The 23,601-nt window shown below is 41.2% G+C and overlaps 2 protein-coding genes across 15 annotated transcripts in view; both read right to left on the bottom strand.

Moving 5' to 3' along the window:
* The window catches only part of ZNF76 (zinc finger protein 76), a 30,603-nt gene extending 16,934 nt beyond the window's left edge, over positions 1 to 13,669 (bottom strand). For 4 of the 7 annotated variants that reach the window (XM_011373515.2, XM_011373519.2, XM_011373518.2 and 1 more), the window contains exon 1: positions 13,334 to 13,463. The gene's annotated coding sequence lies outside the window, so the exon portion shown is untranslated. Of the gene's footprint in view, positions 1 to 942; positions 1,064 to 1,913; positions 2,034 to 5,482; positions 5,534 to 7,528; positions 7,764 to 13,333 lie in introns of those variants that run through there. The other 3 variants (XM_023538517.1, XM_023538516.1, XM_011373516.2) reach the window with 3 other exon arrangements.
* Positions 13,670 to 18,498: 4,829 nt separating this feature from the next.
* The window catches only part of SCUBE3 (signal peptide, CUB domain and EGF like domain containing 3), a 39,035-nt gene continuing 33,932 nt past the window's right edge, over positions 18,499 to 23,601 (bottom strand). For all 8 annotated transcript variants that reach the window (XM_011373514.2, XM_011373509.2, XM_011373511.2 and 5 more), the window contains one exon: positions 18,499 to 22,618. In XM_011373514.2, coding sequence (XP_011371816.1) covers positions 22,469 to 22,618 — 150 coding nt within the window. In that variant the 3' untranslated portion in view covers positions 18,499 to 22,468. The remainder of the gene's footprint in view (positions 22,619 to 23,601) is intronic.

The raw sequence follows: 23,601 nt of genomic DNA, 5'->3' as shown, positions 1-23,601 counted from the left end.
TTACCCACTGCAACTTACACACAGTCCTTCCTGACCGGACCACAATGGAAAGAGGAATAGCTGGTAGAAGTGTTATTTCCCAAAATAACACTTCTTAGACTCAAAGAAAACAAATTTCCATTCCTTTACATGTTCTCATGTCCAGGCTAAATATTCAATTTTCCTCCTTATGTCTCACAATAGAAACCTTTTAAACAGTCCATTCTTCTTGCTTTCTAACCTTTCCTGATCTCTGAAGCTGCCTTCCAACAGAGCCTGAATGCAGGTGGTAAGAAGGTGCTTCGTGGCTGCCAAGCATGTACAAGTAACTGATTGCCATTTTTCTCCCTTTCATCAACTGATGGTTTTCTCTGAATCCTATGCTGGTACTAAACTGACAACAGTGAAACTAACAAAGCCAAAAAAAGAGGCTTGTCACTGCCTCAGGACTGCTGTGTCTTAGCAGTGCCTGCCTACACTTGACATTTTAGATTTATAACCCCTCTGGCCCTCTGAGAAAGGGCAGAGAAGGAGTGCGGGCAGGTATAAGGTTTAACTGTTCCCCAATGACCTGAGCTGGGTATAGGGGTGAGACAGACTGGGGAGGGGTGGGAAAAAGAGCCATGACAAAAGATAGGGTCGAAAAGGGAGCGCTCCTGACTCCCAGAACTAGCAAGTCCAGTTTGTTGTATTTTTAAATGAAATTAACCTATTGTTTGCTCTGATGCAGGAAATAGCTCTATGGCTTCATAATATATAAAAGCGTTTCTAATGTAAAAACGTAAGTTATAATTACTGGGGAAAGATAACATTTAGAAAAACTTTTTAGATACTTTGGATCTATGAAATAAGATGTGGTTAAATTACCTCCTCAAAGCAGAAATATTAGAGATATGAAAGACAGGAAACTTAAGAGTAGCCATATATTTGTGCTTCTCCACTTTGTCATGGTTTAGATCTAACCTGATTCACACCAAAGCAGGGCTTCTCCTTGACTACAGGCACCTGCTCACTATTCCACAGAACTCCCTGGATGTTTGGAACAAGGCTTTCTATATTCTGTCTCAGCCAGCCTGGAGGGCAACTGTAATTTAGACGAAAAAAAAATTGTTTGGAAAGAGAAGAATGTTTAACTTTGGGGGAAAAAATGACATAATTTTCACTCAGAGAATTCCTCATTTGGAAACAAAGAAAACTTCTCAGAGAGGACAAAGTGACACAAGGTTGGGAAGGATGAAGGCTGAGAGAATCAAGCGGCAAATGAGAACCAGATTTGGAAAAGCTGTAGTAAAATTATTCAGTATTTGTTATTATAGAAATATACTTCAATGCACACACAAAACCTCTAGTGAAATAGGCCTGGTTCTGTGGGTTTCCAAACACTAAAGAGAAAACAGAAAATTAATAACAGAAACTTGCATTAACCTAACACACATTTACAACATCAGCTAAACATCTCCTGCCAAAGGCACAATGATGTTAAAAGCCCAAATCACTTTTTAGTATGGTTCCTATTTGGCTACTATAATTTTATAGATTTGAATTAGTCACAGAAAAAGGAGTAATTAGGCAAAGTGAATTATTTTCAATTTCAAAAGAGCAGTGAAAATGCAGACCCCTTTACTGCAACAAGAATTAATTTAAATTAAAACAGATAACTTAAAAATTAAATTATCAACCAATCATAGCTGAGTTTCAAACTCCCCTTTTGTCCATGAAAAGAAAAGTCCAGAATAAAGGCATTTTGGAAGGATTATCCTGCAGATTTGCTTTACACCAACAAGCAATTTAGTAGAGATATGATGAAGTTACATCTGAATTGTTTCTGGAATTCAGCTTGAGGTGACCATTGGCTTAAGAAGGGCTATTTGAAAATAAAATATCCCATCAGCATCAGGAGGGATTGGATCATCATAGTTATTTAGAAACATTACCCCGGGACAAAAATGTTGCATTTATTTCAGTAGTTCATCAAAATGGAACAATATCCGGATCTCAACTTGGAAGAGAAGGCACTTGAACCAAAAGAAAATCAAGTCAAAAGAAGAGTTGCTCTGAAGAAAAAAAACAGTATTAGGGGAAAATATTAAAGAAAATAAGATATAATATTAAGAACACACATAACTGAATTGTATACTTCAAAATAGTTAAGATGGTAAATTTTATGTTACTTGCATTTTGCCACAATTTAAAAAAATTTGGTAAAAAAATACATGCAGACATATACAAACTTCTAAGAACAATATCGAATTCCCACTGGACAAATAAGGCAAAAATATAAATTCAAAAGCAAAAAACACAAATAGTACATAAATAATACAAAAGAAGGTTCATTCTCATGAATAATTAAAAAAAAGAAAGAATAATCATGATAACATTGTACTTATCAAATTACCAAAAATCAAAGTAAATGTATTAATATCCAATAGACAATAAGATACCCCTACACACCTATTAGAATGCCCAAAATTCAAAACACTGACACCACCAAATGCTGGCGAGGATGTGAAGCAACAGGAATTCCATTCATTGGTGGTGGGAATGCAAAATGGTACAGCAAAATGATACTTTGGAAGACAGTTTGGCAGTTTTTTACAAAGCTAAACATACTCTTACCACATGATCCAATAATCCTACTCCTAGGTGTTTACCCAAATGAGTTGAAAATTTACATTTATCACAGCTTTATTCATAATTACCAAAAATGGCAAGCAACTAAAATGTCCTTCAGTAAACAAACTTTGGTACATCTATAAAATGTTATATTATTCAGCGATAAAAAGAAATGAGCTATTAAGTCACGAAAAGACATGGAAGAACCTTAAATACATTTTGCTAAGTGAAAGAAGCCAATCTGAAAAGGCTACATATGGTATGAGTTCAAGTATATGACATTCTGGAAAAGGCAAAACTATAGAGAGAGTAAAAATATCAGTAGTTGCCAACGGTGCAGAGGGAGGGACGAAGGGATAAACAGGTGGAGCACAGGGCATTTTTAGGGCAGTGAAACTATTCTGCATGATACATAAGGGCACATACTTGACATAATGCATTTGTCAAAATCCAAACTATATGACATAAAGAGTGAACCATAATGTAAACTTTAGTTAATAATGCATCGATATTGTTTCATTAATTGTAGCAAATACACAAAACAAATGCAAGATGTTAATATAGGTATATCTCTGTTTTATTATGCTTTGCAGATTTTGCATTTTTCTTTTATTTCACAAATTAATGCTTTGTGGCAACTTACTGAGTGAACGTTAACATGAGTTTGGAAGACGCTGATTCCCACCCTCATGAATGACTTTGAGGGGTTCAAGACTTCAGTGGAAGTGACTGCAGATGTGGTGAAAATAGCAAGAGAACTAGAATTAGAAGTGAAGTCTGAAGATGTGACTGAATTGCTGCAATCTCAGAATAGAACTTTAACGAACGAGGAGTTGCTTCTTGTAGATGAACAAAGCAAGTGGTTTCTTAAGATGGACTCTACTCCTGGTGAAGATTGTTAAAATGACAACAAAGAATTAAGGATATTACATAAACTTAGTTGACAAAGCAGCAGCAGGATTTGAGAAGACTGACTCCAATTCTGAAAGTTTGATGGGCAAAATGCTATCAAACAGCATTGCATGCTACAGAGAAATCATTCGTGAAAGGAAGAGTCAATCAATGCTGCAAACGTAATTGTCTTATTTTAGGGAATTGCCACAGTTACCCCAACATTCTGCAAATACCACCCTGATCAGTCAATAGCCATCAACATAGAGTCAAGACCCCCACCAGCAAAAAGTTTATGACTTGCTGAAGGCTCAGGTGGTTAGCATTTTTTAGTAATAAAAGTTATGCACACTGTTTTTTTAGATAAGACTACTGCACACTTAATAGACTACAGTATAGTGCAAATATAACTTTATATGCACTGGGAAACCAATAACTTTGTGTGACTCACTTTATTGCGATATTTGCTTTATTGTGCTGCTCTGTAACTGAACCTGGAATATTTCCAAGGTATGCCTGTAATAGGGGGACTGGGAACAGCGTGTGGAGAAAAGTATATAGGAACAGTTTGTACTTTTTCTAATTTTTCTGTAAATCTAAAACAGCTCTAAGAAATAAAGTCTATTAATAATAATAATTTAAAAATCCAACCATCAATGTTGGCAAAACCAGGAGGCAGGCATGAGAGTACATTGTTTTTTAATGGCTGAGTAATATTCCATTGTATATATGAACCATAACTTCTTTATCCAATCATCTGTTGATGGGCATTTAGGTTGCTTCCATATCTTGGCTATTGTAAATTGTGCTGCCATGAATACTGGGGTGCACAGATCTTTATGAATTATTGTTTTGGTGAAATCCTACCATTTGCAATGACATGGATGGACCTATAGGTTATGATACTGAGTGAAATAAATCAGACAGAAAAAGATAAATACCACATGATTTCATTTATGTGCGGAATCTAAGGAACAAAAAGAAAAACTAATCAAAAACAGACTCACAAATATAGAGGACAATTTGGTGATGAATAGAGGGGAGGGAGGTGGGAGTGCTGGGAGAAAGCGGTGAAGGGTTAAGGAAGTACAAATTAGTAGTTGATAAAGGGTCATGGGGATAGGGAGCATGGCATGGTGAATGCAGTCAGCAGTAATGTAATGGCTATGTGTCGAGCCAGAGGGAAGACAGAGTAATCAAGGGGGGAATCGTTTCATAAACTATATAAATGTCTAACCAATGTACTGTATACTTGAAACTAAAAAAAAAAAAAAAAAAAAAGCATATTGTTGATAGCACTAGAGATAGCTCTGGGCTCTCCAGAGAATAATCTGTCCATGCTTAACCTCACTGGGAAAGGTTCAGGATCTGAGATCTAATCACCCCATCTTCATAATTCATCACACACACACAAAAAATACACAGAAAACAAGAGCTATTTGCATGAGGATGCTTGTTTAAATGTTTTAGACAACAATCATGAAGACCATCTGGATTAATGGAGGAGGGTTAACAAATTAATGCTAAGTGAAAAAAATCATAAAGTTGAACATTTACCCAGTTCCAGCTCGTAGAAACCTTCTCTCCAAGTGAGATGAGGGCAAAAGAGGCCAAAAAGAAATGTACAGTTGTGCTAAATCTTTTAAAAAATAAAGTCACTGAAATGAAAAGATCCCAGCATCTAGCTCCAGTGGACACTAATTTGCTTAGTTGCCAACTTCTCTGTCCAAGGGTTTCCTTTATTCTCCCCACAGCTTTCCTACTGCTACATGCACCTCATTCCTCCTGGGTCCTATAAAGAAAAGTGTCTTATTCCTCTTGTAATTTATGCCAATCTTAAGTACTGAGGTAGGAAATCTCTTCCTCTAGGATTTTTCTTCCTTTCTTCTAACTACCAGAGGTCTAGTTACCTCTTTTGCAATATTTTTCAAACTAGGCTGTTGTGCTTTGTGTATCTTGTGAATAGTGTCACATGGGGCCCCATGATTCAGTATCTTACCTCGATCTCTAGGTAATGTGCATTTCTTAACTCAAAGCAATGTCCATTATGCTGTAGGGAAACAGGAACAGGGTTACACTGTCTGTGAGAGTACACATTGGTAAAAGCCCAAGTTGGGCAATTTGGAAGTATCAATCAAAATTACCAATATACATACTGTCTGACCCACCAATTTCATGTCTAGTCTACAGGTAGACATACATATGTGAAACATGGCACATGTCCAAGGTTATTTCATGGCATCTCTGTAATAATAGCAAAAAATCAGAAATAGAACAAATGCCTATCAAGACAGAACTTCCCTACTATGTAGACATAAATAAATGAGGAAGCTCCTTACATATTATATGTTGCCATGGACATTTAAAAAATCTGTGGAAATATAGTTAAATTACTAACTAGGGTTGCCTGGGGAAAGAGAACTGAATGACTAGGGCAAAGTGATGAAAGGGTGACTTTTCACTGTCTATCTTTTATACTTAAGAAAAACCCTTAACTTCATGAATGTGTTACCTGTGTAAAATAAATAAAAATAAATGAATCAAAAAAAAAAAAAAGTCTAACATATGCTCTGCACTCCTTTTGTTGGCTACAGGAAAATCTGATTCTCTATTCGTGAAGCATAGCTATTCCAGCGCTGATAGGATAGATTCCATGATGTCACAGGTTTGTAGCAAAACCATATCTGAAAACTTAGCTTCACAATTCATGGATGCCATTCTGAAGTATCATATGGAAAGGTGATCAAGCTGAGCATGAGGCAACAGCAAATCTATATGAAACCTGAGGACATGCTGGCTTTAACATGTGTGTCCCCCACAAAGGTCAGAAGAGTGGGTCCAGCTGGAGTGGTAGCTAAGCAGGGGGGCTGCCTTTCCACCTGTTTCTATGGGCTTGGGACAGTACTTTCTAGGTTAAGAGTATGATCTCAGATAGAGAGAAGAGCTCTGGTCTCAGGTACCCCTGCCAGACAGTCCATATCTGAGCCTCAGGTCAGTTTTACAATCTCAAGGAGCCCCCAGTTCCTTGGTTCTTATTTTAACTGCATGGGTCTCATGCTTTATCAACTATCCTAAAGCAGCAAGGATTTCCAACATATGAAGAGTTATGCAGTGAGAAACAGTACCAAGCTAAAAAGTTATATCTGGACTTCTCATAGATGAATCATTTACTGAGGGCAAGCTTGCGGGGAGTGTTAACTCGAAGGCACTAGAAAAAGCATCCTTACTTGTGAGGCTTTGAATATTGCATCCAACATTGTGGATCTTTCCAATTCTGAACTATAAGTGAGGTGCCTGAGTATGCCCTGCACTTCCACCAGCCAAAGGAGCATAGCATTTGTGAGATCTTCACATGGACACTCACATTTTTATATCTTTAATGACAGAGGCCAGGGCAAGAGGCATTTGAGGTTTTGTCAACAGCTTAAGATCACCAGTTAAAGACAATGGCTTCAGCTGCACTTGGATTTGTATGTTACTCTTGTTTAGCTAGTCAGAGTCTCCTTACAGTATAAACACTGACATCTAAATGACACAAGGACAAACAGGGAGGAGTGACTGTGCTTTCAGATGCAGTGAGAGGATTACTCTCCCACAATAAATGTTTTCCTTAAACTTGACTCTTTTAGGGGGAAAATAACACACTCTACTTTCTGTTATACTGTTTATAGTTTAAGTTCCTGGACAGCATGCATTTCAGCTTAATCACCACCTAACAAAGAATGCCCACAGATACTAAATGAATAATACTATTAGGTTGCATAGCTAAATGAGTTCTTTAGCTCAAATTTGAATCCTAAACCAGCTCCATTTATTGTGTACTAAATCTACTAAAACTCATGAGACTGGATTTGAAACCTTTCATTAACTACAGAACTATGAGCTCCTTAAGAGAAGTTCCTGGCAGAGGGAAAAAAAAAAAAAAAAGAGGACTAAATGTTCAGTGAAAGAATGAAGAAGGGAAGGAACTGAGTCCCACCACCCAACTCTTCCTCCAGCCCCAGCTAGGATGACCACTTTTGCCTTACCTGGAATACCACCTTACCTCATCTCTGACATCCACGTTCACTGTTTTCTCCCAGACCCAGGCCAAGAACAAGGTTTCCCTTGTTAAAGTCACATCAGACCAAAACACTGTTCCCTCTGTACTGAGCAGTGAAGCTACACCAGGCGCCTTGTCTGTAGTGTTCCATAAAGGCACTGATGCATCTTGTCTCTGTCACTGAATCCTGTATGTCCAGCCCAGTGCCCAGTACACGGCAGGCACTCACTGCATATTACTTTAGCAAAGGAAAAGAGGGAAAGAATCTTACCACCAATGCCACTACTTCATATAGAGCTCAGCTGTTTCCAAAATGCTCTCAGATATACAGATATATTATCTTCTTTAAGCACTAATTCATCAACTCTCACAATAGGAGGGGCTGAGAAGACAGCTCATTTCTAAAGCAGTCATTTTGCAGATAAAGATAAAGAGGCCAGAGCTGCCAGAGAAGTCTCAAAGGATCACAGAGCTACGTGGTAGCAGAGCCAGGCCTCACACCTGAACTGCCAGTGTTTTGCCCACTATACTCCTTTGTCTTTTGCCCAGTAATAGAAACAGTGTTCTTTCAGGTTCCAGAACAGAAATTTACTGATGTCTAACAGACCTGTAAATCGAGCTGCTTACTCAATATCGCCATGTCCAAAAAGTGTCTCAAACTTGACATATTCGAAGTAAATTCCTTATCTCTCCCTCTCACAACCTGACCCTCTTCCAGGCTCCCTGATTTTAGTAAATAGAAACTCTATCACTTAGTTGCTCAGGACAAAGATGAGGGATCCATCCTTGACTTCTCTATTTTTTTCACATGCCACATCCAATCCATCAGCAAATCCTGTTGGCTTCTCTTTCAAAATATATCCAGAATCCAATCACTTCTCACTCTTCCACTAATTTACTTTGAGTCCAAGCCACCAACTTCTTTTGCCTGGACTATTGCAGTAGCCTCCTAATCAGTTTTCCCTTCCACTCTTGGCCCCTATAGCTCATTCTCAACATAGTAGCCAGAATGATCCTTTATGTCAGTTCATGTTACTTATTTGCCTAGAACCTTCCAATAGCTCTCCTCTCACAATTCACAACAAAATCCAGCGGCCTATAAGGCCCAACATGATCTGCCACTAATCCATTTCCATTCTCACCTCTCTTGCTATGTTTCCCCTCTCTCACTCTACTTCAGCCATACTGGCTTGCATCCTCATGTTTCTCATGCTCCTGCCTTAGAACCTTTGCACTTGCTGTTCCTGCTGTTTGGAATACACTTCCACCACATATGCATTCAGCTCACCCCTTTATTCAGGTCTTTGCTCAAATGTTATCTTTTCAGTGAGAACTTCCTTGACCACCCTACTTAAAATTTAATACCCTGACTCCTGGTACTCTCTATTTCCTCTCTCTGCTTAATTTTCTCAATATATACTTTCCTTGTTTATTAGTTTATTGTATGCCTCTTAAATCCTGGAACTTTGTTTTGTTCATTGCTCTACCTCCAGGTATGAGAAAAATCCTGGCCTTTAGCAGATAGTCACCAGACATCTGTGGAATGGATGAGTGAATGAATGAATATCCATACCTTTAGGACTGCCCAGTAATCTATAGGCTTTAGGCCAGAAGGGAGAAGACCCTAGTTGAATTCTGGTCTCTTCCTTACCTCTACCACTGCCTCACCTTCTTCTCAGGTCCAGTGTAGCCCTTTACCAGCAGAAACCACACCTGGGATGGGAAGCAGGGAAGGACAGAGCCATAGGTGCTTATTGCCAGGACCCTACAATTCCTAGGCCACCAGGCACAGAATTCTACAGGGTGCTAATTTTTGTATTTAGCATCCTGTTATCTCACAAACAAAAGAGGTCAAAGATAGGTTAGGACTAAATATACCACTAACCTAGATAATAGTACTGAATCAGTAATAGTAGCTCATTTACTCTGAGGTATTTTCCAAGGAACTGTGCTAAACTCTCATTTGTTCATCTAGCTGTCCTTAAAAACAAAACAAAAAAAATTTTTATTATGGATTTCAAACATACACAAAAGTAGAAAGAATAGTATAACAAACCCCATGAACCCATTACCCAACTTCAACAATTACCAATTTGGCTTCCCCTATTCTGTCTGGGCAACTCCCACTAAATATTACATCTAGTTGTTTTCTTGAGAACTGGTATATATATATGACAGACTCTGGCCTTGTAACCATGGTATTTTAGCAACTATGTCGACCAATCTCTCTAGTCTTACTAGAAATACAGTAAAAACAAGCACTTATACCATTTCCTCACCAGAGCAATGACTAAAAGAAGTGTCTAAATTCTAGATTGTTAAAATGAAGGGACTTGCATATGGTCACATTTGGAGGGATTTGGGGGAGGGGACAGTTGTGGCTACAAAACAAATGTGGATGTGAGCTGTTTTCACTTGTTTGTACTGATGCAAAATTTCTTAATGAATTCATTCAACCCAGTATTTACTACTTGCTAAATATGAAGGACAAGATTAAGATGACAGAAGGCAAAGAAAACCCGGCCTCTGTTCTCAAGGAAATCATGGTGGGGGTGGGTGAGAAGAGTACACAAATAACTAAGATACAAAGTTGAATATGTTCTGTGCCGTAAGATTAAACAAGCCTAAGGCAAAAGCTCCTTTTAAAAAATTAACCTGCAGAAATTGTAGACCCCAGGACTTACCCCTTCCTTAACTCTAGTTTTGCCCTCTGCTGTATTTATTGCTGTAGAGTCAATAAGTACATTATAGGAGACTTGGGAATTTGGTGACCCACAGAATAGACTTTTCGATGTGAATCTTTAATGTCACATTTTGCTACTCATCATCCAATCTTCTGGTGGGAGTGGATAGGAAAGTCCTCCCAGGGCTCGGAAAACAATGGGGCTAATTCAATGCAGGCACAAGCTGACACTCAAAGCATTCTACCCAGAGGGCATATACAGCAAGCAGTTTCATAAACAGGATAGAATCGTGGGAGTGAGTCAAGGAGACAAAGCTAGATTGATTCAGAAGAATTTCCAAGGTCTCTCTCCTTGCTACCTAAAGGAGTACAATCTTGGGGATTACCAGAAGTTCCCAGAGAAAAAAGTAGGTCTGTGGACAAACCAAAGAGGCCAATGAGCTTTGGTTAGACAGTGCTGTGTTGAAGGAAGGAGAGCTGAGAGTGGCAGGGTTGTTCATGTGGCCCTGGAATTAGATGCACAGGACAGTGGAAGAGGGGCAGAGTTAGATGGGAGGGAGGTTTATATTATAATCAATGTTATCAAGATTAGTAAGGTGAGGACCATCGGGAGAAAAATAAGAGGAAGCAAGATGGCATTGTGAGAAGGGACAGGGACTCATGGAGAGGGAAAAGGTGAAAGATGATTCTGGTTTGAAAAGGACATAACTGATGAAAATGAGGAAAATGCTGTGAGATCCGGGAATCTGAGAGGCTGCATCTCACAGGATATCGGGTACGGTGTAAAGAGGAGGCTGTTAGAATGGAAGGGTATATAGGTTATGATGGATGGGTTCATGCTGGGATAGAAGGGGCTCATTTTACTGAAGATGGGTGAATGAGGTCACTAGATGAAGGGCTAATTAGATGAAGATTTTGGGTAAAAAGATGTGGCTGAGGATGGTAGAAGGAAGGCAGCTAGAACACTGAGAAGGGATTGAAAATAGGAAGAGATCATATAAGGAAAGACTACAGTGCTAGAGGGTTTTAGAGTTTATGATTCCTGGGGGTAAGGGACTTAACAGTATGAGAGGATTTGGGGTAAAGCGCTAGTGTGATGGGTGCCACTTTAGGGTGAGATAATGGAGTGAGAGGTGAGAGCTCCAAAGACTCATAACATGAGATGATATCTAGACAAAGGATGAAGAAAGGTATTAAGCTATCAGGGAATGTGGAGTCAAAAGTCATGAACAATGGGTTGAGGAACAATGGGTTCAGTTACCCCAAACCATGGGGTAACTGAAACCTTGGGAGTTGTGGAATGAGTTGGTGTTGGGCTCAGGAATTATTAGAAAATAAGAAACAAGGGGCTGTTAACTGGAAAACTAGGTAGGTATGGGGGCAAGAGAAGCAATGATACAAGTAGGTTTTGAAGACTGTGGATTGAAATCCCAGGTATGCTACTTATCTGTGTGAATTTTAGGTTCTTCATTTATTTAAAACCAAACCAAACCAAACAAAGCTAAAACAAACAAAAATGGGAAATAGTGGTGGATATAATAATAACCATCTCTTGGGGTTGTTGAAAGGTAAACTTAATTTATATTTACAAAGCTTGGTACACAGTAGGTGCTCAGCAGTTAAGTGCCAATCATTATTAAGGAGATATCAGGGTAAAGAACCAGAGAAGTGAGGAGACCATATCAGAGACAAGAAGATGGGGATCCTAAGCTGAGTGGAAGAGAGAGTACAAGGTATAGGTCCTGTGTTCATTGTCTGTTGAATCTCTAGCATCTAACACAAAGTTAAGACACATAGGAACATCTCAGCTTATACTTAAGGGCTTGGCAAATTGCCAAGTCTTTGCACACATTATCTCAGGCACTACTATTAGTAGAGGTGGAGACGGAAGGTTCAGACAGGCTAACGGTATGCCTGCTGAGGTGGCATAGCTGAAAGGTGAGCTACACTAGAACCCAGGTCTCTTATATCAATGCCTAAAGCGGAAGCACTCGGCTATCCTGCTTGGCAGACATGTTAACTGATTGGGTCTGATAAAAAAAAAAAAAAAAAGGGGCCTGGGATATCAAGAGTGCAAGGTGGGGCATGGGAGTAAGGGAATAAGGTTCATGAAACAAGTAGATCCTGGAGTGAGGTTACAAGAGGGGCACAAAAATGATTGCAAATATATTCTTGACTGAAAACTGCAGAATTTCAGAGCTGGAAGTAAATTCTGAGATCCTTTAACCAACCTTATAACCATACAGATGAGAAACAGGTCCAGAGTGAGGGAGGGACTTCTCCCAGGTTCCCAAAGCACAACCATGGGAGAGCTTGGGACTTGAATCTGGCACCACACACTCAATCCAGAATTTTTTGATGCCTCCAACTAATACTACTTCATAGGCACCAGCATGGTGCACTTTTAAGTCATGTGCTGTTTGACACTGGGAGACCGGGGGTGCAGAGAGGGTTGTCAGTAGGGGTGACTTGAGGATAAAAAGAGTACATGGAATGCGGATCATAAGGTTACAAGGCAAAGAAAAGACTATCGGATATTGAGGGTTATGTAGAAGATGACTGGGTGGAACACTATTGGAGTAGGGCTTAGGAGTTACCAGAAAAGGTTTGAGGAGAGTCATCAAGTTTGTGGGGGACTACAGGGTGGAACTGGAGGGGTTACCGGACCAGCGGGGTCACTGAAAAGGTTTGGGGGTCATGAAGGAGGGGTGTGGGGATCTCAGGTCGTGAATCGGTGAATTAGAACCGAGGGAGCCACTGGGTTGGTGGGTCCCTGGGCAGTGTTGGGGAAATTCCTGAGTTGTCAAGAGTCAATGACTAAGAATTGAGGGTTACCTGGTGAGGTCTTAGGGTCAGTTCGTGGGGTGTGGGGTCACAGGGATGGAGGCGGGCGCAGTCACGGGGTGGGGTTTGGGAGTCATGGGGGAGGAGTCGCAGGGAATGAAGGGGAGGGATGGGGGCCGGGACGGGGGTGGGGGAGGGGTCAAGCTGCCGTCGAGGCGCCCGGCCACGGGGCTAGGACCGGAGGAAGGTGGGCTCGCCGGGCTCGGGACCTTTCCGGGGCCCTGCGCCCGCCCGGCCTCCCACCTCAGCACGGTGGACCCACTCTTCCCACAGCCACCAACCTGACAGCCCCCGAGGGCGACTCCGCCGACAGACCGCCATGCACCGGGCCTTGCCACCAGCGCCGGCCCCGCAACCCGCCTGCGCCATAGCCCGCCCGCCCGCGCGCAGCTTGCCTCGCGCGATATCCAGGTTCCAGGGCTGCCGCACTGTCCTCTCTTCTCGGCGCGCTTCTACCGGGCCCCGGAACCCGTATAGAGAGTACAGGGCACGCTCCACCCCGCACTCCCCCACTCGCCGCGGCTCCGGTCCTATTTATCCTGGTTCCCGGGCCCCTGGAGCCCTGGCGGTCAGGCTCTGAACGGTGCCCCTCGCAGCCCCGCCCCCTGGCCGGGGTGACGCACGGCCTGCGAGGCCGAGCGCCCCGGGAGGGCGTGATGACGTCACTACGCCCCGGCCAGGACCTGGGCCGGTTCGCGAGTCCAGTCGTCTCTCTAGCAATGAGGAGCTGCCACCTGTCTCGCAGAGGGGCTTGGTCCACCTGAGGCCTGGGGCAGGAGCAGAGAGAAGCCCGAGGTCCAGAGAGCTCCGCGCCGCCCCGTTGGCGGCCTGCGGGCTAGAAGGTGCGCTTCAGGAGCCGGGGAGTGCAGGAAGGGCAGGCTGTGAGGGAAGCCGTTCCCGTGGGTCCCATTGGCTGCACGGGAACTACCGACCCTCACCTCGAGGCTCAGAGCCCCAGGCTTCCACTTGCGCCTTACCGCCCCGAAGCGCTTTACTGTACGCAGTTCGCAGGCACAGCCTACGACCTTCGAGCCAGCCCCCCGAAGGAAGCAATTGCAGGTATTATTAGCTCCTTATTGTAAAGGATAGCATCGAGGAGCCGTGAGACACTTGCTTCTTTAGGAGGGCGCCTTGACGGTCCTTTTGGATTCTCACTCTCATTTCCCCGTCAGACCCACTCCCAGCCTTAAAACCAGCTACTCCCCTTGTAGGCTAGCTTGGGGTGAATAAAACCAAGCCCTTTTACTATTTACTCTTTCCCAGGAGGGAGGGGCTGCGATTGGAGTATTCTCAGAAACCTAAGGAAAAATTAAAAAGGAGTGAGCTTTTGGCATAAATTAAGACTAAGTAAATGAGGAGAGGTGTTAGATAAGGAATTGGTAAAGGTTGCTTCTTAGATGAGGAATTGGGTCCCTGGAGGAATGAGGTGAGAAACCTCCCTCTCTAACCTTTTAGACTAGTTTCTTTTGTTCCCTTTTCTATGGTAGCTAAACATGCCTCTGGGCGCCGTGACATCCTGTTACTGTCGTCTGAAGAACTTAACCAGAAAGCTGCCCCCTTCAATTTTAGACATGCCCTCTTCCCAATCTTTCTTTGGGCACAACATTTCCAGAGGCGGCACTGAGGCCAGAGTTCTCATCAGGTTGTCAGTTTCAGTGGGCAGTGACTGACAATTGATGGTCCATTCTTGTGGTTAATAATTAATTCTTTATATATTTCTTGTTGTAGAAATAAACAGCCCGACCGCAATGGTGCCCTCTTTCTGTTCCATTTTGGCGGGAATTTGACAAGTTATTTTACATAGAGTGGGAATAAGTAGTTTGTCCTGTATTATAAACTGGTTAGAAATAGAGTAAGGAATAGAATTCAGATTGTTCTAGTTTGTCCTCCTTCCTCCTTTTTCCATAATAAAAAATACATCTGTCCCTTTCTCATTTCCTCGCAGATCCTAATCTGGCTGATCACCTCTTCCATTGCACAGTTAACTCAGTTCTGTCTAAATTTGAAGTAATAAGATTCTGATGGTGGGTAATTTAAGGTACTCAGAACTGGTGAGGAAAATACTTTGGAGTGGAGGATTGATGATCATTTTTAGCAGCTTCTGTTCTGCCTTGGAACTCCACTCCTGCAAAAATACCATATAGGCTAGTGGTTGTGAGGCTTTTTAAAAAATGGACTCCATAAAAGAATTTTAAAGAACGGTATACCCCCTTGTTCATTTTTATGTTGATATCTAAATTTTCCATAAATTTAAATACTAGTAGAAGATATAATTTCTGACTTATGTAAATTTTGACATTTTAAACTAAGACCATTACGTCGTTTTTAAATGTATCCAGTGGACTCCAAATACTCCAAATATTCTATGCCCACCATCATCCATTTAAAAATATATAAACAAACTCTTCTTTAACAGAAATTTTATAAAGTTCCCTTTCTTCTTGAACTCCTCATTCCATTCAATTCCCTACAGAACTTTATCGTGATTAGTATATTTGTATGCTTTTAAAGTCTTTTTTTGATCACTGTCACACTTTACAACAAAAATGAGTGTAAGTTTGTTTATTGCCTATGACCATAGGCTTTAATTGTTAATGTTTCTTATGAATCGAATTGTCATTACTAGTACACAATTTATTAACATAAATGTACTATACATTTTTATAATTTGTGAAACCTAAAAATACAATTTTTATTGGAAATATATCTCTTAATGAGAAATATGTTTCTCTTCAATTAGTTCAGTTATTCATGGATGAGTATTACCTAATGGTAGAAGGAGATAAGGTGCAACATCAATTCTCTACCTGTTTTTTATTTTTATAGACATAAGCGCTGAGAAACCTTATTCACATAGGAATTGGAAGAGATTTATTACAATATTCCTCAAGTCTTTGAACTACTTCTAAATTATATGCCAGCAATCATAAAGTATCCTATTACCAAATACTATTATCAAGTGTTATAAAATAGAGGCCTCCTTTGATCTTATTAAAAGCAAAGGATTGGAAACCACTGAACTTGCAAAAGGATTTATTACCTGTTCATTAGAGTCTCAGTTATAGTCTTATAAGAATGATTATTTGCTACCTTTTCACTCAGTACCTTGTTAAATCAGATACTGATTTTTATACTCCTTTGCCAACACTATTTTTCAATGGAATTCATCATATCATATGTTTTCAGGACATTTTTGTTGAAATAATGACGTGCAGATATACTTCAATATGGAAAACACCTGACATTTGTGGAATTAGCAAAGCCAATCTTCATTTCAAACCACTAGCCTATATGGTAATCAGACAAATCAGACTTACATTCTGTCAAGAAAAAGTTTGACTTTATTCTTCAATTCAAGTAAATATGTTAATATCCATTTTAAATAATATGATTTAAAAATCACTGGGAAATAAGTTAACTGTAGCTTATAAAATAAATTACTAAACATCAGTCATGTTCAAAATTATATAGATCTAATAATATAAAAATTATAAAAACAAGATAATACTGATTCTCATATAATTTGGAATTATGCCATATAATATATAGCTAAATCTATTAGTTAATTTATTAAGTGATAAATAGGATAGAAGGCAGGTGTGAATATGTGCTTGTGTGGAACTATGATGTTTGTCTTTTGGGAACAATGAAATAACAATCATGTATAAAAATCAGAAATAACTAATAATTGTTAGACTTCATGATCAAACTTTAATAAAAAATAAAGGTATATTTGCTAGCAGATAATGGGTTGAGCAGCTAACAAAGAATTTTGTTTTTTGCTAGTAGGAGTTAGAAGATAGTAAACATTTTATGAGATGAAATACATAAGAGGACTCATTATAATGGGAATATTTTGATATGAAGGGAAAAAACAACCCCTTTCTCCTACTCCCCAAGTTTTTACACCCTGGCAATGCTTTAAGATTCTGTGTAGGTGAGGGATATATATGCCTTTCTTTAGTAAAGTAGGTCAAGGACTATAGTGAAAGAGAAGGTAGAATGGAGAGTGTGCATGAATATGATGGCTGGCTCTCCAACAGATTAGTTTTAGGAAAGATTTCTTATGGAAGTTGAGGATCCAAAAATTTATTCCCTTAAAACTCTCTTCAGATTGATTTCCTTGCCTGGATACCCCTTGAAAAGCCTTAACATACCCTGGGAACGAATTCCTTGGAAAGTTTTTATGTACCCCATTTTAAAGACTGCTTGATACAGGCAGACTCATACTACACTGGCTCTGACTATACATTATTCTGGGACATCATTGCAAGTGTCCTAGGAAGAAGGAGGAAGATTTAGTGTTTTTGGAATATAGGAAAGTTAAGAGAGGTTGGAGGATGGCCCCAAGTTGGTGTAATCAAAATGGTCCTCGATATGAGCCTCAGCTTTGTAGTTCTAGAAATGTGATTTTTGTTAGTCCACACGAAGGTGTTCATGTTTTGTCACTAAATCAAACTCACAGGAAGGTAATGTATAAAATGCCAGTGATTTAATTTATACTCATAGCCACCACGTAGACTGGATTCTCTCTCCTTTAGAGAAATCTATGTGGAAAGATCAGTTGTAATTAGAATCTTTTATGGATCATGAGCATGGCTGTTGTTATCAAGCTGTGGTAGCCTGATGCACCATGCCTGGCATGTAGCAAGAGCTCAGTAATTGTGGAATGAATGCACCTATTAGAGGGGGATGTTCAGGATTCTGGTAGGCCAGCCTACCATATTTTTGATCAGGTAGATTTTTCCGTGTTCCTTTTAAATGGCTATGTCATGTAGATATTAAATCCAATAATATTTCATGTCGGATAATTATATAATTGCAACAAGAATTATCTATCATCTCTGAGCCTAGAAATTGGGACTGTTCATTTATAAGAGGTTGGGAATTGCTTTCCTGTGCCCTGTAATAGTGATGGTGGTAGTGGCTGAATGATTTGTATATCAGAATTCTGTTTGATGGCTAAGAATGTACTGCATAAAAAGAACAACCTTGGTTGAGTCTGGCTTTGCTAGACTAGGGAGGTTTCTGATCCACTTGTGGCCTGGCTAGATTTTGGGAACTGTACTGTGGTAAGAAAGAACAATATCCTAAATTTTCCCTACCCCCTAGATCCCTCTCAGGAGATAATTCTTGATACTGATTTTAAAAATAGACAAAAGAAACAAGCTTTTTCAAATTCTATAACCATTAGGAATAAGATGAATAAATGAAAATTTTGGGTTAAGTCCTATGTAGAAGCCAGAAGACACGTAGTCTCCTCAAAGCTTTTTCTAGCTCTAGGATAAGCTGTTGAGACAGAGGATAAAATGCCAGGCTGAGGCATTTCATTAGTATTTTAATAATAATAATAATAATATAATAATAATAATAATAATAAGACAATACAAAATCCAAACATTTCTTTTTACAAGTTCAGATACATTTTTCCCCGAAGTGCAAAATATTCTATGAACCGCATCATTTACTGTTTATTATTGATTGTGTAAGAGATGCTTACTATATCGGCAGCAGTGGAAGGCAGCTATAAATACAATATTTTGAGATGTCTCCTGCATGAAAAAGCAAGCTTCCCACATGGTAATGATTATTCTCTGAAACTTCAGTTCAACTCTCAAGGAAGAATTAAGTTTTCTTTTTGTCCATACTGCTATAGTCTGTGTGGCCAGATAAGCTGATAACAGAACTGGGATTATATTCCCTCTAATCATATAATTTCCTGAAGGGTTCCTAGTCCAAATAATAGCCCAAAGACATGGTGTGCTACTACTGAGACAGGTCAAATTTAAAGATATCCTTGTGTTGTTTGCTTCCACTTTTTTCTTACTATGCTTAAGAAACAAGCCAAGCAGGATAACATTATTTTCTGCTTATGGTCAGTTATGCTTTGTCTCCCTCCCTCTAGTTTGACCCTCTTATATTGAGGTTAAGCAGCAAGTACAAAAGTTTGAATGCTCTAGAATGTTTTCTGACATTTTGAGATAGGACCTCCTAATCTACTCCAGAGTCACCTCAAAGATGCATATGGAGAGCACTTCTTAGATATAAATAGTTTCATTAGAGCCAAAGACCAGGACTGTATTACTGAACTTTCAGCAAAAAATTTGAACCTCCACCATCTGAAACTAACTCAATCCTGGGGAAGTCAGAACAGTCACAGCTCAATGTCAAACCTCTTGGGATTTGTAGGCCTGGGGCAGGGCAACTCAAGTCCAGACTCTGGTCAGTTTTCTCCTGACTCTGAGAGTTCCTTCAGTTCAGGGAATGGGCCTGGCCTAATAATACAGAAAGAGGGAGACAGAGAAGTAAAAGTGATTGCATGTTGCTAAGGATATAAGTGCCTTTCTGATATGCATCACTTGGTGCTCAGAGCCCTTGCAGAAATGGCTTCCCATTCCCAAACTCAAATCAGGGCAGGTTTTATATTAAAGTAAATGAAGCCTTACAGTTCTGTGGTCCTGTAAACACCCATCCTGCAGAGAGGCCTCTGGGCTGATTTTATGAAGGGTTCCCATTATACCATCTTTCTTCTTCTCTACACTGTATAAAATCCTGTTTTTCTGTCCGAACCGTAAAGGCCTAGAGAGTCCCTGAGTGTTGACTCTTTCTCCAGTCCTCCTAATCCCTAGTTTGATTTCTCCAGAGTCAGCTTCCTCCATAGGTTCAGCAGCAGCTTTGCCTGAGTTCTTAACCCCCTTCTTGGACAACCCAAATTGAACTTGGTGGACATTAGCAGGTCTTCACCAGCTCACCAAGATCTGTCTTGACATCAGTTAAGAAGCCTAGTGGTCTAAACTTTCCATACTCTGGAAATCATTTGCAGGTCCCAGAAAATGGAATAAATGATTGGAGGAAATGTGTTTGTATGTATGTGGTGACAGGAAAAGAAGATAGCAAGGAGAAGCCAGACCCTGAAGGCATAAATTGAGAAGCACTCTGACTAGCTTTCTAAGAGAAATGTGAAATGGTAGAGAGGAATCAGAAAGTTATCCTAGCTTCTGGTGGAGAATCAGGATGGTCAAAGTTGATTAAAGCAGTTTTCCTGGCATTTCCTGGGAAGTATGAATGTTCCTATTAAATGACCACTTCCCTGCTAGAAAGCAGCCATTTTGGATCTTTATAGAAGCGCCCTCTTTGACCCAGAGAGACAAAGGCAGCCAAATATTCCACACCTAAGGGCCATGACTAATGGATGTCAGGGGATCTAGCTGTGACATTGGCTCCCTACTACCTAAGGCTGTTTTGGCTGGTGAATGCTACTGACTGGGGGGATGTCAGACTCCTTTATTTAGAGTTGAGGCTCTTTGGAGAACAATAACCTGGGACAGTTACTTAGAAATAAACACTAGGAGTCAGTTGGTAGCCTTTGATTAAAAAAGACTATAGCTTTAGGGGAACTAAAAGGAGCAAACAGAAAATAATTTTACAGGCAGCAGTAGTCTGAGGGTGCAGTGTGTGCAGGATCTGGGCTCGGGCATGGACTTGATTCTTCTTCCTTTTGAAAAACAGTACGTGAGGAAGCTAGGCTTGAAGTCAACTCCGAGAGGGAACAGCAAACAGGTAGGGATAGGCAGAATGGCCAAGGTCAGGCAAACAACTTCAGGTCTAGGTAACTGTCCTATTCTTGGCTCCCCCAGCCATCTCTCTGGCCTTAAGGCCTTGAGTCAGCCCATCCCCAGGGGGTTTGTCCTGATCCTCTTCCATGTGTTTACCAGGGGAAAACAGGATGAAGACAGGGAAAAGATGGAGCTTTTCTCTACTTGGAGTGGAGAATCACTGACCAATTCCATTGGCCTCTACAATTATGAGGTCCATACCAAATCCATTGAGAGGCACAGGGATAACAGGATTGGTTTATCAAACACAGGTCCCTCTCCTTCCTGCTTCATATAGTCCCCAGAATTATGGTCTTACACATCTGGTGCCTCTGAGCCACAGTCCTGGGTTACCCAAGCTGAGGGCTCTAGAGGTCTGGATGGCCACTGGTCGGAGAGTTGAGACAGATAGTAGAGATAAATCAGATGCTCCAGCACTCCAGGTTCATGAGATTTCAAAACCTTTTTTTCTTCCATTCCAAACATATACTCTTCTCTCTTGGGCAACTATAAATAGGGTTGTTCTAATAGAGGAGAAAAACAACAACAACAAAATAACAAAACCAGAAAACAAAAACCCTTCCCTCTAGACAACATAGAAAGACTCAAAACGATTGCACTTATTAGATGTGGACAGGGTGGGCAGAAGTCTTGCCAAGTGCACACACATTCCTCTTGCTGCCCACAGCCTGGGACCAGAGGTAGGTGGCTCTGGGCTGGCTACAGAGCAGAGTCCTCTTTGGTGGAGCCCACAAGCCATCTGTGGCTACAAGGGAAAGAATTCTGGGGCAAGGCCCAGGTCGGCTTCCACTCAGCAGCCATGATTCTTTAAGGACAACACTTAGTAAAGGGAGTGGGCTCCCCCAGGGAGCACTTGGGTAGGGGTGAGGGGATGGCTGGGCCAGGGAAAACAAGTAAGAAAAGGAATTAGTGTTTGAGGCTGGCTTCCAATTGTTCCGTAGTCTAGTCATTTAGATGATACATTTTTTCCTTCCCCGACTCCCCGCCCTTTTTCTTGGTGATGCTTTAAAACCTGGTTTCTGTCCTGCAGAGCTATATTCTTTCTCTGGGAGTGACAATGGTGCATTCAACATGGCAATGCCTGCTGCTCTTCCTCATTCAGTGGTGTCCACTAGCCCAGTGGTGTGGGCCTTTTGTAAGCCCTCATGGACTGGACCCCAGGCACATACATATGTGGGGGAAGGAAAGGAGCTGTATAGACAGAGAAGCTGTCTCTGTGGGCAGTTCAGGGCTCAAACCACGTGTCCCAGAGGACTAGTGCTGGCATTAAGCCTCCAAGTCAAAGGCTTCTTTGGCAGAACCCTGGGCTTTTAGAATCACCTGGGGAGCACAGCCAGGGAACATTTGGGCTCCTGACTAGCAAGGCACAACCCTATAATGGGAGAAACCCCTCTTCTCCCTCCCCATTCCCCACTAGACCCACTTCTTTCGGTAGGTCTCTAGCACCCTTCCAAGCTAATGGAGTAAGGGATGTGAGCTGGTAAAATGGGTAGTGTGGTTGGGGAGGGGATGGAGGTACCGTTTCTTCACCCCTTGGGGGAATAGAGCCAGCACTGAATGGCTTTTCCAGGGAGCATGTAGGAAAAGAGAAAACAGGAGAGAAGGAAAGAGAGTGAGAGAGAGGCAGAGAGATACAAAGAAAGGAAGCTAGAGAGACAGAAAGGGAGAGTTTGTGGTCTGTACAGGATATTTTTTTTCTCCAAAGAGAGGAGAGAATTCCTTGTATGAGGGTAAGGGCTGCCGGCTCTGAGGGCTAAGGAGTCTGGGGTCTTCAAAACCTGGGTCTTGGGCCTAGAGGTACTATTTGTAGGGCCTCAGGAAACTGGAAACTTTGGAGCGGAGCAGCTTGATGAAGGATTTTGGCAGCATCTCTTTGTGCTTCTCTGTGTACTTGAAGTAGTTCTGGGGATGGGCCAGTACCTCAAAGAAGGCCTTGATGAGCTTCTTGTCCTGCAGAGGATGGCAGGTGGCAATGTCAGCCTCAGCATCAAGGGTGGGAAAGAGGAACCCCGCTTCAACTCAGCAGCAGCCTCTCTTGATGTTTAATAGATATACCCAGAGGTGAACTCTGGATTCCCACCCTACCATCTGTTCCTCCTTTAGAATTCTATAACTCAGTCAATGGCAGCCCCATCCTGACATTGCCTAGGTCCCAGTCCTTGAAATCATCCTTGACTCCTATCTTTTACTCACAACCACAGCAAATCCTTTTGATTCTACCTTTAAAATAAATCCATCCAGGGTCTGACCATTTCTCAGTGTCTCCATAGCTACTACCTGTCCAAGCCACCATCATCTCTCGCTTGGACTATTGCAATAGCCTCCTAATTGGTCTCCATGCTTCTGCTTACCTTCTGCTTCTACCCACAACAGCCAGAGTGACTTTTTTGGTTTTTAATTAGATCATGTCCTTTTCCATTGAAAACACTTCTCTGGTTCTTTTCGCTGAGTAAAGGTGAGTGCCTTGCATAGCCCATAAGCGGAATGTGATCTGTGACCTCTGTATCTTTCATCCCCCTCGACTCTTCCTTACTCTGCTGAGCCGCAATGGGCTTTTCAAGGTGAACATGCCACACCGCTCCCATGCTTCTTAGCTTGGAACACTCTTCTCTTGATTGTTTAATGCATGGTCCTTTATCTCACTCAGGTCTCTTCCGCTCAGAGGCCTTTACTGATCACCCTGCTGCAATAGCAACATATGTGGAGGACCTACTAGGTCATCCACTGTACATCAGACCTTCTGGCTTCTAGGCTAGTGTTCTTTCCATTGCATCAGCGGATTTTTAAAATAAGAGGTAGGGCTTCCAGCCTTTCATCTCCACTTAATCAAAACAGTTCCACAGCACATTTATAATAAGAGTTCAGGTGCTTTAAAAAAATGTTTGAAAAGCATTGCTGAAATTATATTCTTTGCAGTCTGCAAGTTCTAGGAG

The sequence above is a fragment of the Pteropus vampyrus genome, unplaced genomic scaffold (genome assembly GCF_000151845.1).
Source record: "Pteropus vampyrus isolate Shadow unplaced genomic scaffold, Pvam_2.0 Scaffold225, whole genome shotgun sequence".
Classification (NCBI taxonomy): domain Eukaryota; kingdom Metazoa; phylum Chordata; class Mammalia; order Chiroptera; family Pteropodidae; genus Pteropus; species Pteropus vampyrus.
This window is presented reverse-complemented; position numbering and strand designations above follow the sequence as displayed.